Source organism: Eupeodes corollae, chromosome 1, assembly GCF_945859685.1.
Source record: "Eupeodes corollae chromosome 1, idEupCoro1.1, whole genome shotgun sequence".
Taxonomy (NCBI): Eukaryota; Metazoa; Arthropoda; class Insecta; order Diptera; family Syrphidae; genus Eupeodes; species Eupeodes corollae.
The window spans coordinates 160,387,545-160,401,968 of NC_079147.1; the positions used below are offsets into that span (position 1 = coordinate 160,387,545).

The 14,424-nt window shown below is 34.6% G+C and overlaps 1 protein-coding gene across 5 annotated transcripts in view; it reads right to left on the reverse strand.

Moving 5' to 3' along the window:
• The window catches only part of LOC129940673 (trithorax group protein osa), a 128,611-nt gene that overhangs the window by 64,718 nt on the left and 49,469 nt on the right, over positions 1-14,424 (reverse strand). For all 5 annotated transcript variants that reach the window (XM_056049077.1, XM_056049078.1, XM_056049080.1 and 2 more), the window contains exons 3-4: positions 9,512-9,739; positions 2,979-3,167 (exon numbers count right to left, since the gene is read on the reverse strand). In XM_056049077.1, the coding sequence (XP_055905052.1) occupies positions 2,979-3,167; positions 9,512-9,739 (417 nt within the window). The remainder of the gene's footprint in view (positions 1-2,978; positions 3,168-9,511; positions 9,740-14,424) is intronic.

A 14,424-nucleotide genomic window follows, 5' to 3' on the forward strand; every position in this document is an offset into this window, starting at 1 on the left:
GCCCTTTTAGAATTCTGTTCTTTCATATATAAGGCGTTGGATGACAAAAAAAAACTCTGTGCTGACCTCTTTGTGGACATAACCAAGGCGTTTGACATGGTAAACCATAGAGTCCTATTAGAAATTATATTGCGTAAGTTAACGGGGTTTAATTATGATTGGTTTAAGTCTTACCTAAAGGATAGAAATCAAAAAGTTAAAGTCGGAGATATACTTAGTAACTCAAAGATTATAAATCAAGGTGTGCCCCAAGGTTCAGTCGTGGGGCCTATATTATTCCTAATGTACATTAACTCTCTTTTTAATCAACTGTTTAAAGGTAAGGTTACAGCATTTGCTGATGATCTTTCCATTGCTTACAGTTCAGATAGTGCTTTAAACATTAGTGCTGAAATGAATCGCGATGTTCAAATTCTTCGAATTTGGTTTTCTGAACACAAATTTTTTGTGAGCAAGAAAACAAAATAATGTTCTTCAGCCATATTAGTGCGGAAAGATTTGGTGGCGAAATTTATTTTCATGCCAACAACTGTCTTAGGCAAAACTTGTTGAGAAGGTATAACTATTAATAATAATATGAGATGGCTCGAACATGTTTCAAATCTAAACAAATATTTACGTTATTGTATTCGTAGTTTTTTTCGACTCAGAAATTTCTGTGACAGTAATCAAGATTTCAGTTTGACTTGAGTTGTTGGGGGAGGGGGTGCTTACGATGCAATTCTCCAACCAATCCTTGTTTTACAAAAGTGCGCTATAAGAAAAATACTCAGAGCAAATCGTTTGGCTCATTCTATGGTTCTGTTTACGACATTGGGAAACCACACTTGAGAGGTGTTTTGTCACAGTCCAATTTTTGGCATAAGGTATTTGCGTAGCAATTCGGTTAATTCTGTTCTCGCACGATCATTTCGAACTACACATTTCAGAAACTTTTTCTCCGTTGTATCATTTAAATTGATCAATTGTCTACCTATGAACTTTCGGTTTATTAGATCTCTAACTAATTTCATAAATAGAATAAAAAGTTGGCTTCTAGATTTCAATCACCGTGAAATCAAAACTCTGCTGCTGTATATCACTTAATTATGTTTTTCATTTATGTACATTCATTTACAACTTATGCCACACTATTAAGTATACCTTTAATATTTTTTTTCCTTTTTTGTTCTAAGCATTCTGCTCATTAATGAAATTCTTTACCTTTCATTTACATAAGTCTTTAGAATTTTGATAAAATATCACATATTCTGTATTCCATTCATCAAAAAACTTATTTCGACCCAAAAGCATATGGTTTTGATAAGTTTTAATTAAATGGTGCTTATCGACTATGCAGGAATTCAGAACCAGTGCCTAGTTACAAGTAATGTCAGGGGAGTTTTCACACCGAAACTGAGAACTTTTCATGACAAGAATCAGGCAAGGATTGAATCCAGAACTCTGTGTAATCCATGTAGATTTGTAATGATATAGTCGGCTGTTTAGTAGGATACACTTAGGCCACTTAAATACCACATGGATCTTGAGGCTTTCTTCTAAGCTCAATGGAAACAGTTTGAGTCACTTACAAAACGTGTAATGATGATTTTGTTAATATGATTGAGATCATTTAGATTGTTATAGAAGAAATCTCCTAGTTAATTCTTGCGGGGAGGTGAAGAATTGTTTTCTTCTCATCCTGATCCATATACCTTGATCGCTTTAAATTTAGTGTAGGCCAGATGTAATCCCACCTGACGTTTGCCTTCTTCATAGCTTCTGGCATTAGCAATACTTTGCATGTATCAATTGATATGCCAGCATTAGCTAAACGTGATAGAATGGGTTGTACTGTACCATTGCTGGCGAGTTCATCTGCCTTATAATTTCCTGGAATGTCTTTATGGTCCGGCACCCAGCAAAGGTTAAACTGCTGTGCCATATCCATTAGGGATGATCGACAGCTATGGACTATTATTTGCACAGTCCAAAAAATTTGATATCGGCCTGACTATCTGAGAAAATACAGATATCAGAAGTTGATATCACGTTATCTTGAACCCAGGACTTGAACAGGACTTCCTTTATAGCCAAAAGCTCCTCCTGGAACACGCTATAATGATTGGCATAGTATACACCTCCACCAACCCTTTCATTTTTTTTCTGATCCATCGGTTTACAAATCGATTGACTCGTCTTCCAGGAAATTCCATTGCCTCCTAGAAAGATCTGGAAGGTATACAAATCTGTGTGCTTTGGAATTGGTTCAAGTACTTACGAATTACGGAGTGTCCAATGTTGTTGTAAACCCATTGCGACTAAGGTTTAAGGCAAATAGCAGATCTTGCAGCTATTTGTTTGCTAAAAATAGCAAGGGGTTTGAGCTAGAGTGGGGTATCCAGAAGCGATCCGATTAACATTCCCAAGCTGAACGCTGAACTTTTGCTTTTTTTAAAGCAATCCAATATAGTGCCACACCGTACATTAAAATCGGTCTGATTGCCCATGTGTGTAACCAATAAGTAATTCAGGGTAAGCCCCATTTATAACCAATAGTCTTTTTTCAAAAAAAGGGAGCTTACTGTAGCTTTGTTGACTCTTTCTTGTAGAAAAGTGCAACTACTTAAAATTATAAAACTTATTCTTACTGATCACATAAAACACGTCCCATTTAATGCATATACAAATTTTTGAAGATAAAAACATTTTCAATTTGTTTTTTTTTTTTTTTTTTAGAAAATCCATACACTTCCTTTGAAGAGAACTGTATTTTGGCAGCACTAAAGGTGCATTGCACTGGTATTTTAGTATAATCATTTCACTCACAACAAAAAACACTGCACAGCAAATTCATAGCATATATCACCGACGTCGATGTCGACGACGACGACGTCATGTGCAACCAAATCATCGTAAATATAGAGCTTTTTTTGTTGTTGCTGTTGTTTCTGTGCTCCTTACGGTCGATAAATTAAAATTCGTTAAAAATTAATTACCTGATGGGGTGATGGAGATGCCTGCGATGGCTGGGGAGATGGGCTTGGAGCAGCATGACCAGGACTATTGGGAGGTGGCCCACCGTGTTGTGGTTGATGAGGAGATGCTGGAGGATGTGGATGACCACCAGGACCGGGACTCGCAGCAGGCGAGGATCCACCTGGCCAAGGTCGATTTGGTTCTGGATACTGAAATATAAAAATAAAAAAACAAAGAATTAGTTTCAGTGTGCACAGTATGTTGGTGTTTTTTTTTTTGCAAAATGTACATGTTTTTGAAATTTTGATTGATGATAGGTGATTGTGAGAGAATGAGTAAGGTGCGGTGGTGTTTGGTTAAACGCGCGCAGTTTTTTTTTACTTTTATCGATATATGTATATATTTTACTTATGTTCGACTCCGAACAAAAATGTGTAATTAAAAAATAAGGATTCGTTGGTGAAGATAATATCAGGCAGGAAGGGCAGAGAGACAGAGATAGAGCAAGGATGCAATTTTATTATTTATTTTTTTAGTAGGTATGTTCTTTTATATCTCACACACATGTGTCATTTTTACGCATTGCGGACATAGAAAATATCTAAAATGAAAAAAAAAAACTCCTAGGCGGGCTAGAAAATATATAATTATAAAAAAAAAAATTGGTGGTTTGGTTAGTTTAAGAACCAACGTTTTGTAATAGGCTGATTTTAGTTTTTGCAACAGACAGTCGCAGAAGAGCACAATTAATTATTTACATAATTTAATATTTAAAAAATTGAGTTTTTTTGTCACTGAATGGGTTGAAATGTGTTTTTTTATGTATTATAATTATCACATATCGCATATACAAACACCGAAGGATATCAAAAACAAAATTAATAACTTTTGAAATTTAGATTTGTCAAAAACCTTCAAAATTAGGAAAGAAATATTATAACAAAATCAGAACTGACAAAATTAAGCTCAATGGAACCAGCTTGAGTCCCTTACGAAACGTGAGAGGCTGATTATACCGATATGATTTAGATCGTTAAAGTAGAATTCTATTAGTTAATTCTTGCGTTTTTGAGCCAGAGCAGGGCATGTGCAGAGAAGATGAAGAACCGTTTCTTCCTCTTCCTCGTCCATACAGCTTCTGCAAAAGTCATTTGAGAATAAGCTAATCGCGTGCCGTGCTTTCCTATTAGACAGTGTTCAGTTTTGACACCTATTATCGAGCTTATATTCGATCTGCTTAGAGAGAGTAAGCACCTAGAACGTTTTAAATCCAGTGTTAGCCAGATGTTTTTCTTGACCTCACACGTGGTGATGTTCCACCAGGTGCCTGCCCTCCTCAGCGTCTTGCATTAGCAGCAGTTTACAAGTAGCGATTGGTATGGCAGTACTTGCCAAACGTGGTAGGATGGGCTGTACTGTACCTGGCGAGTTCATCTCCCTTGCAGTTACCTGGAATGTATATATGGCCCGGCACCCAGCAAAGGTGAATATTAAACTGTTGTGCCATCTTCATTAAAGATGATCGACAGTTAATGACTGTTATAGAGTTTGTAGAGACAGAGTCCAGAGAGCAGAGCTTGCATCTATTTGTTTGCTAAATATGTCAAGAGGTGTTTTGTAGAGCAAGGTGTCCAGTGCCGCAAACCGGGTCATGAGAAGCGATCCGCTTATATATAGGCAAGCTGACTTTATTTAGCTTATCCCTGTTTATACCTTTCTCTAAAGCAGTCCACCATACTGCCACACCGTACGTTAAAATCGGTCTGATTACCGATGTGTATAGCCAATGCGTGATTCTAGGTTGTAAATCCCATTTATTACCAATAGCTTTTTTGCTAGAAATGAGAGCTACAGTAGCTTTTTTGACTCTTTCCTGTACGTTGCGTTTTCAATTTAGTTTTTTTGTCTAAGACAAGATCCAGGTGTTTAGCCTCGTCTGAGAATTTTAATTGGATTCCTTTAATATAGGGAGGGTTGACAAATGGAATTTTGTATCTCCTCGAAAATAAGACCAGATCGGTTTTGTGTGGGTTAACACTCAGTCCACACCGATCAGTCCTAAGCATTAGTCTGTCTAAGGCTTTTTGTAAGAGTTCTTTTAAGGTGTTAAGATGCTTTCCTGACACTGCTATAGCAACGTCGTCAGCATAGGCTATCACTCTGAAGCCCTCCGCCTCCATACTACTTAGGAATTCATTCAAGACTAGGTTTCAGAGGAGAGGGGATAGAACACCACCTTGCAGTGTCCCTCTACTAACGAATCGTCTGTCAGAAGAGTTGCCCAGTTTTGAGTTGATTATTCTGCAAGTCAGCATTAAATGAATCAACTTCCGAAGCGAACTCTCTACTCAGAGATGTTAGTGCAGATGTGATTGCAGATGTGTCCACGTTGTTAAAGGCACATTCGATGTCAAGGAAAGCAACCATAGTGAACTCTTTACGATGGAGGGAATATTCGACGGTGCGTACTAAGGTGTTTAACTGTTTCTACCGATTCACCTTTTGCAATAGGCATGTTGAGACGAAGACAGAAGTCTTGTATGAATACTTGCCCTTAAATGGATATCAATCAATATTTACAAGGTTTTAAGAAGGAATGATGATAGACTTATATGTTGGTGGTAGATCTTTAGGATTGACTTGTGAGCATTTACCTGCTTTGGGTATAAAAACAACTTTAACTTCTCTCCATGTCGAGGGAACATGGACCAGGTAAAGACAGCTGGTAAAAATTGCCTCAAGGATTGCTGCAATTATGTCAGAAGTCTTTTGTAATTCGGCTGGTATTATTCTATCTGGTCCCGCAGATTTAAATGGTTTGAAGCTGTTTAAAGCCCATTGTAACTTATCCCTTGTGATCAAACCTTGTTAATATGTTGTGTTTGAACTTGAACGTATATAATTGTTTCAAGTTTCGGTAAGAGAACTACCAGGAAAGTGAGTGTCCAATAGTAAGTTCAGCAATTCATTTCTTGAATTTGTCCAGGAGCCGTCTGCATTTTTCAAGCAGCTTGGCATCGCTGGACTAGTTGAAAGAATTTTCCGTAACCTAGAGGCTTCAGAAGTTTCTTCTATTGTGCCACAGAAGGATCGCTTAGATTTCCTTAGTGCCTTCTTGTAGATTCTTAGGGATTCTTTTTCTTTGTAAGAATCCCAGTGAGAGCTAGTTTGCGGGTCGTAGACATTCAAGGAAATTTTAAGGCAGGTGAACTCGCCAGAAGTAGTACAGTACAACCTATTCTACCACGTTTAACTAAAGCTATCATACCAATTGCTACATTTAAACTATTGCTAATGCAAGACGCTATGAAGAAGGCAAACACTAGGTTGAATAATATCACCTCGTGTCAGGTCAAAACTAGGTTTATGTGGCGGCCACCTGAATAAAATGTTATGTTTAAAAATTAATTTGAAAATTAAAAGATAAGTGCTAACATTATATCTAGTATGGTTTAAAAAAAAATGAAGTATTCTCAGCTATTTGAGATGAAGTAATCTCAAAACATCAAACGTCAGAACTTATTGGAAAGTTATCATTAAAAAGGAAGATAATTTTTTCGTGACATTTAGTTGAGTTTAATAGCTTTATTTTTAGTTTCGATCTGATTTGCATTTAATGTAAGCCTATATTTAAATTTACAGCCTGAAATGAGCTTTGAGGTACTTAATCTAAATGTACATAAATGTACTATATTATGGTCTTTTAAAAATAAGATATTAATTCAAAATTAAATTAAATATAACAAACTCTTTTCACTTTTAAGCTTAAGAAAACACTGACCGTCCACGACTAATAGGACATACAAAGAAATAATTTTGGAAGTACAATTTCTCTCTGAAAATGTATGGAGAGTGTAGAAAATTATTAAATAGAAACCATTAATACTGATTTTTACAATAAAAGTTTAATTAAAATAAAAAAATATAAAAATGTAAACAAAAATCAAAACAAGTCAAAGTCAACTTATTTCGTCTCTACATACGAGGAAAAGCTAGTTGTTCTTGAAGTCAGGAACATGCTTTTTAATTCTCGGAATCTCTGAAGGTGAAGGAAAACACGATTTGAATGGTGGTGCAATTCGAAAGAAGGCATTTATAAGTTAAAGGCTTTCAATTGCTAAGGAACATTCTTCGTTCTGAAATAAGGTAAAAAAAAAAACAAGTGACGAATTGTCCCACTAACATACACGGGCAACTGTGAAGAATGGCGGTGGGTCGGTCATGGTATGGGGATGTATGTCGAGTTCTGATGTTGGAAACTTACACTTTGTGGAAGGTAAAATGAACCAAAAGAGCTACGGTAACAATTCAAAGCAAAATTTTGTGCTAGTGTTAGGCAGCAAGTTGGGAATGCAAGACAATTTTGTGTTCTATCAAGACAATGACCCTAAGCATACATCTTATACAGCAAGGTCGTGGTTGTTATATTATTGTCCAAAAGTACTCTAAAGACCTGCACAGTCCTTCGACCTAAATGCATTTGGGCATAGTTGGGATTAACTGGGACGTCAAGTTGGTCAAAAAAAATTCAAAATATTGTAATACCATAATAATTGAATAATGAAAATTGACACATGTAAAATGTAAATGTCCTATTATTTTTCGTTTCGAGCTGTCAAACAGAACCGATTTCTGTTATTGACAGTAACTTGAAAAATTCATCTCGGGCAAAAATGGAACATTTTCGTGCGATTATTTTTCATAACTTTCGACATGGATTATCAAGACAAGAGTGCAGCAATGAACTTAATTCTTTCTACAGCGATAAAGCACCATCCTATAGCACTGTAAAAAACTGGTATAACGAATTCAATCATGGTCGTCGTTCGCTCCAGGATGAATTCCGTAAAGGTCGTCCAAAATCGATTGTTGTGCCACAAAATATCGATGCTGTGCTTTATGCAAGATCGACTTGTTACATATCGTAAGATAGAGGCAGCTTTGGGCTTTAGTATGAATAGCATCAATAAGATATAACATGAACATTTGGCCGTGAAAAAGGCTTGTTCGCGTTAGATCCCGCAAAATCTGACAAATACTCAAAAGCCTCGTGTCGATTGGTGCAAGGAAATGGTGAAAAAATATGGTACAGGTGTATGAAAGGCTGTGTATAATATCTACACAGGTGATGAATCATGGATCTATGGGTATGAGCCCGACACAAAACAGCAATCGACTGTATGGATCTTCCAAAATGAGCCAAATCCAACAAAAGTTGTTCGCGGAAGAAGCACATCGAAGCAAATGGTTGCCTGTTTCTTCGGCATTACCGGTCATGTGGCGACAGTAGCGTTAGAGTAAGGCAAGTCGCTCAATTCTAAATGATATACAACCATTTTTTTGACAGAAGTCATCGGAGAAATTCGAAAAAAGCTGAAGAAGAGGCGAATCATTCTTCATCATGACAATGTAAGCTCTCACACATCGGCTCAAACAAAGGAGTTTTTAACCCGCCAAAACATCGAATTAATTGGTCATCTGCGTTACACTCCTGATTTGGTTCCCAATGACTTCTTTTTATTCCCGCACATTAAAAAAAATGCCCTTAAAAAGCCGTTGATGCATTCAAAAACTATGTTTCGGAAGTACCTCAATCGGAGTGAAAAAAATTCTACAAAAATTGGTTCAAACGCATTCAAAAGTGTGTTGTCCTTCTTGGAGAATGTTTTGAAAAACATTAAAACCAATTTTAATCGTAATTCTTTTTTTTTGTATTATTAGGCAAGAAATATAAGTAGCTCGTATAAGACTCTAAAAAAGAACATATTTTTGCAAGTAAATCATTTCATCACTTAAAAACGTTCTCGAAAATGCCTTAAGACTATAAAAATGATGGATTTTAATATCCTTTTAATGGAATCAGAACTCTAGATGTGTCAGCGAAAACTTATCACATATTCAATTTGTTGTTCAGAGTATTGAAACCAAATTTAGTTATAAATTGTAGATTAAGTTGAGATTTTACGATCCGATACAACTTCCTGGAAAATGGATAAAGCATTTGTTTTTTAAAGTTTGTATTGATTTCTTATCTTATCTCTGGTGCTATTCTAAAAGTTACTCATTTTAATGAGGTTGCACCTTTTTGACTATTTATTTTAAATAATCAATAAAACCAATATGTCAAAACAGTTGCTCATTTCAATAATGTTTGCTGTTTTTTTTGTGTGTTCTTAAAATTGTTATAGTTAAGATGTTTCTCAATGTTAATTATAGGAAACTGAATCGCACTTAATCAGCGAATGTCATGTCATTACAATTCTAGATACTACCGTTATAATATAATGTACTAAATACATATATATCTAAGTACATACTTTGGTCTGTGAGTGGATTGTTTGATATTCAATTTTGGTGTGATATTATATTGCAGGGAATAGATATTTAATAGACAATGTAGTTATATATATGAAGGTGCAATATTATATAAGAGTGCATAGATATATTATCTTAACAAACACATTAATTATGCAATATACTTATGTATATACATAATAATGAGCACATAATATTTAGGTACAAAGTGTGTAGAATTAAAATTGTTTGTAATTACCTGATGCGTTGAATAGGCAGTCCTGTGATTTGGTCCTGTCGCCGGGCCTGGAGGTGTGGGATATCGCTGCGGGTATGGTGAATATTGAGATGTACCAGAGCCCTGCGCCGTTGTCTGGGGTGGTGGAGGAGGAGGTCCACCTGGCTGTTGTTGGGGTGAACTTGGATAGGAACCTGAATTTTGCCCATGCGTTGGGGGATAAGGTGATTGACCTCTGGAAGTGTTTGACTGGAAAAGATAATGTAAATTGAATCTTATTAATAGGTCTTTTACAAAACAAACAACATATAATTATATACAACTGAATTCAATATAATAAACTTGTTTCTTTTTAAAAGCTTAAGGAAACACTTAATTTGAGCTATTCTAATCTGAACACATGCATTACAATTTTTTTTTATTTTTGACAGAAAAGACAATGCAATATTTTAAATTCTTAAAAATCTAAGAAAGTGTAGATACTTTAGATGTGCATAGTAAACCTATGGATTTCCGAATAAGGTGAATATTCATAAATCACATTTTCAAAAAAAACATTTTCTTTTCGAACTTATTATTTTCTCTACTATCCTTGAGGATAAATTACGTCAAGGTGAAAATAAGATTGTGATTACACTGGAAGGATTAAGATGTCCCGAATTCGAATCTTGCCTTTAAATTTTTCTATCACATTAGGTTTTTAAAAGTGCTTAAAACAACCAAAAACGATTTTTTTAAAGCCTAAGTTAAAATAAAATATAATAATAAATTGTATGATAGTTTAAAAAAAAAAAAAGCATTTTAGTATCTTACTTAATTTCTGGAAATTCTCATTAGTTATGAATCTTTGTTTGAATCTATATAAAGGTTCGAGAAAAACTTGAATTTAATACTTTAACAGTTTTTGACTTAATTTTTAATGCTGATTTCGAATCCAAGTTCAAATTTTAATTATTTGCTCAAGTTATGAAAATACATTCGATTTTAACATTATTTTCTGTATGTTTTATATATTATGTTTCAAAAACTTCATATAATAGAATCGTTTAAACGACCGATGCGTTGCAAGACCAAACTAACTTTCAAACCGTTTTGCCATTTACTGTTGAAAACTATTTTAGCAAATATGGCTCAGCGTTTCTTTTAGATTTTTGTAAGACAGGTGATATCTAACAACTTTTGAAGTTTTTTCGAATATTGTATGAAATAATATAAATATTAGGATGGAGCGAAAATGGCAATAACAAAAAAATCATTTTTTTTTTGTTCCTGTATTGTTAACTGGTGACCCTTTATTAGGACATCATTTATGCAAAAAAATCTTTATCTTCAGGTGGCGCAGATGACTTGCCTAAGACTCGTAAAAATACGCGTTGCCCTCTTTTGGGTGATCCACAAAAACTGAATAATAATTTGTTGCCAACTTATTGTGATATAATTAAACATTATTTGTGGATTAGAAACGATTTAATTGCATTGCATAATGGAAAAGACAATTCAATCAAGGAAGTAAGTGAAATAGTTTCCAATGACGTCGAAAGTATATGGAATAAAGCATCATTTCCTACCATCAGTCATCAACAAGTTGTTGCAAGGTTGATTTCGTATTATAATAAGTATAAAAGTACGAAGAAACTACGCAGTGAAACAAAAAAGCAGGAGTTTTATGAAGATTCTCTGCAAAAGTTGCAAATGTATTTCAAAAGGATTGTGTAAATCTGAGACAAAAATACCCATTGGAGAAGAACCCTTCTTAAAAGATCAACGAAATGCTCGTAAAATGTATATTGGATCTGTTGATCAGGTGGCAACCAAGTCTTTGCATCGTAAAGATCTTAGGGAACGAAAATATCAAGAATTTTTAAAAACTACGGCCGATACTCCAACCAGTAGCACTTCTAGATAGATCGGAGAAAATTACGACAACAGCGTCAAAAAGCCCGTGTAGGTTTACAATCTGAAGCTGCAGGTTTAAGAAAAACTATAATATCCTCACTTTATTTTGACGTCCGTAAGGACAAAACATTATTCATCGCTAAGACTGACAACATTTTACATCGAAAGACTGCTACTGAAGAACATATATCACTTATATCGGAGCCAGATACTTTCTAAAAACAAATTTTGTACTTCGTACGTCTTTGGTAGCAATTGGTTGTGATGGCACTGCTGTAAATACAGGACATAAAACCGGAGCCATTGCATTGTTAGAAAAACATTTTGGTCGTCCTTTACAATGGTTTGTGTGCTTATTACAGCAAATGAGCTACCGCTTCGTCATATGTTTGCAAGTCTCGATGGAACCACCAGCGGCCCTAATAGTTTTTCTAGAAGCATTGGGAAAATGCCTGAAAAGTGTCTAAGCTTCAAGTAGTAAATTTTGAAGCAGTAACTGCAGCACTTACGGATGTGGATGCTGACTTCTTAAGCACAGATCAAAAATATTTGCATCAAATATGCTTAGCTATTTCTAGAGGTTCAATTTTGCCCGCTTTAGCTAGCAAGGACACATTCCCGATGGCTAACTTGTGCAAACAGGATTCTTCGATTTTATGTTGGCACAGAAAATTCTCCAGACAACCTCAAAGAACTTGTCATATTTATTGTGAAAGTCTACGCTCCAACGTGGTTTGACATAAAAACAAAGCCATCATGTAAAAATGGTCCGCTTCACATTTACAACATGCTAAAAAGATCATTGTACTTGCGGGATGACCTTAAGAACATCGTTATAAGAATTATACAAAGAAATTCATTCTTCGTACACCCATAAAATATGTTGCAAGATGACCAATCACACATAAGAGAGCTAGCTCTCCGAAGATTAATAAAGGCAAGACAACTTAGAAACGGCAATGAAGTTCGTGAGTTTCAACTTCCTAAGCTACATATAGATGCATCTAATAACTACGAATTAATATACTGGTCGAATGAAAAAGTAACCGAACCACCAATGACAATGAATTACAGCGATACAGAAATATCGAACATGATTTCTTCAAAGCACAATTTAATGTTTTTGCAGAAGTTGCCTTGTCACACTCAAGCAGTAGAACGTTGCGTTAAGCTTGTTACAGAAGCCTCATTATCTGTTTAAGGACAGGAGGCACGAGATGGCTACATTAGAGCAACGATCAAATCCAGGCAAGAACTACCGTTTTTTGAAACAAAATCGCAATATTTCAACCGTACCGGAGGCCCAACAACTTCTGCTGGAAGCAATTAAATTTATTTCATATTTCAATAATTTTCTTTTATCTTTTTTTAAAGTACATATAATTAATTTAAAAAAAATATATTTTAGTGCATTTTATTTGCACCGTTTTGAAACGCCTTTTTTTGCTTATACTTCAAAGTTCTATTCTAGCGCGCCACCTGAAGATGTTGACGTAGAAAGCTGAAATTTAGAATTTATACATTAAAGACAATGGGTCAAAAATTTTGAGTACAGGAAACAAACAAAAATTGGAAACAAATTTTGCTCCACTGGAATTCCATATAGTACAGTGAGAAATCGTCAACAAAACGATCCGCAGTAGCCAGATTCTACATGTTTTGTTTTAATCAAATTAAAAAAAAATGGATATGGTGCTGAACCATTCAGTTCTTAATTGTTTAACACGAATCAAACTATTTTCATAAGAAACATCGAAAAACCATTTGCATTTTAGAAAGTGCTGTCAAACTTAATCATTTTTCAATCTTCTTGTGCGGTTGAAACACCAAAAAGATTTATTTAATCTAAACTGAAATAAACCTTTGGTTGAAACATAAACTTGTTTTTTTTCTATTGTTTTCTCTTGCAAATAAGCCCAGCTAGTCCATTTTTATTAACAAAACTCAATAATATCAACAGGAACAGATTGATTTTTGTCCCCAATGGAAAACACATGATTCCAAATGCACAACTACTTAACGAACACAGCCATCGAGATACAAATCAATCGTATCAACATTTGAGAACGAAATCACATAAGATCCATTCGAGACTCGTATAAATGTCAAAAACCCCATCCCTAGTAAGATTCTACTCTGACTTTTATCGCTAGTATTCATACTATGGATATTCAGCCTTATTTTGACTTTCTCTTTCGTTCGAAAGAAATTAGAATTCGTACGATACGTATTTTCACTTTCTAACGATTCGAAAGTTCATTTTGATTCGAAACTTAAGCAAACTTTGACATTCTAATCATTCGAAACAAACGTCATTTATTAAGAGTTCACATTTTGAAGGGAGAAATTAAAAGAAAAACATGTAAGTTCTGTTTTTTTTTTCCCGAAAAATAAAGAAAATGTAATATATTTTAATTTAAATTTTTTAAAGGTCACAGTCACACTCAAATTGGACAACGAGGGAACAGAAGGAAGTTCTCATAAAGCTGATGGAAGAAAACAGAAAAATCGCGAGGGGTTTTTTAACAATTTATATTTGATATATTTGATCGTTGATCGGTTTTGGAGAAATGCCGCGAATAGCCCCCAACTAAGGATTTGATGCGTCCATAATCCTTCTTCTAAAAACATGTTCCCATTCTTCGCCAGAATTAACAAACAAAACTATTGCCATTGTTTACTTTCTCCAAAATAAATAAAAAATACACCGATTTGAAGTTTATAAAATTTGATTAAACGATTTTAACGACTGTGTAACTTTTTGGTTCTTGTTGACAATTGTGAAGTGTGACCAGGTGTGATTCAAATAAAGAGACTTCAAAGATACATTTTTTGGTAATGCATGTGGTACAAAAGCAAATCGAATTATAAGTAAATTAATTATTTTATTAAATTTAAAGGTGCTGAGTTAGCTGTACAAAATTTTGTAATGTATTTTTTTTTTACTTTTCATATCATTAAACTTAAATTTATGTTCCCATATTGATACCATACCAGTCGAAAAGCAAACGATTTTCTTCACGGTAGATTTTTACATC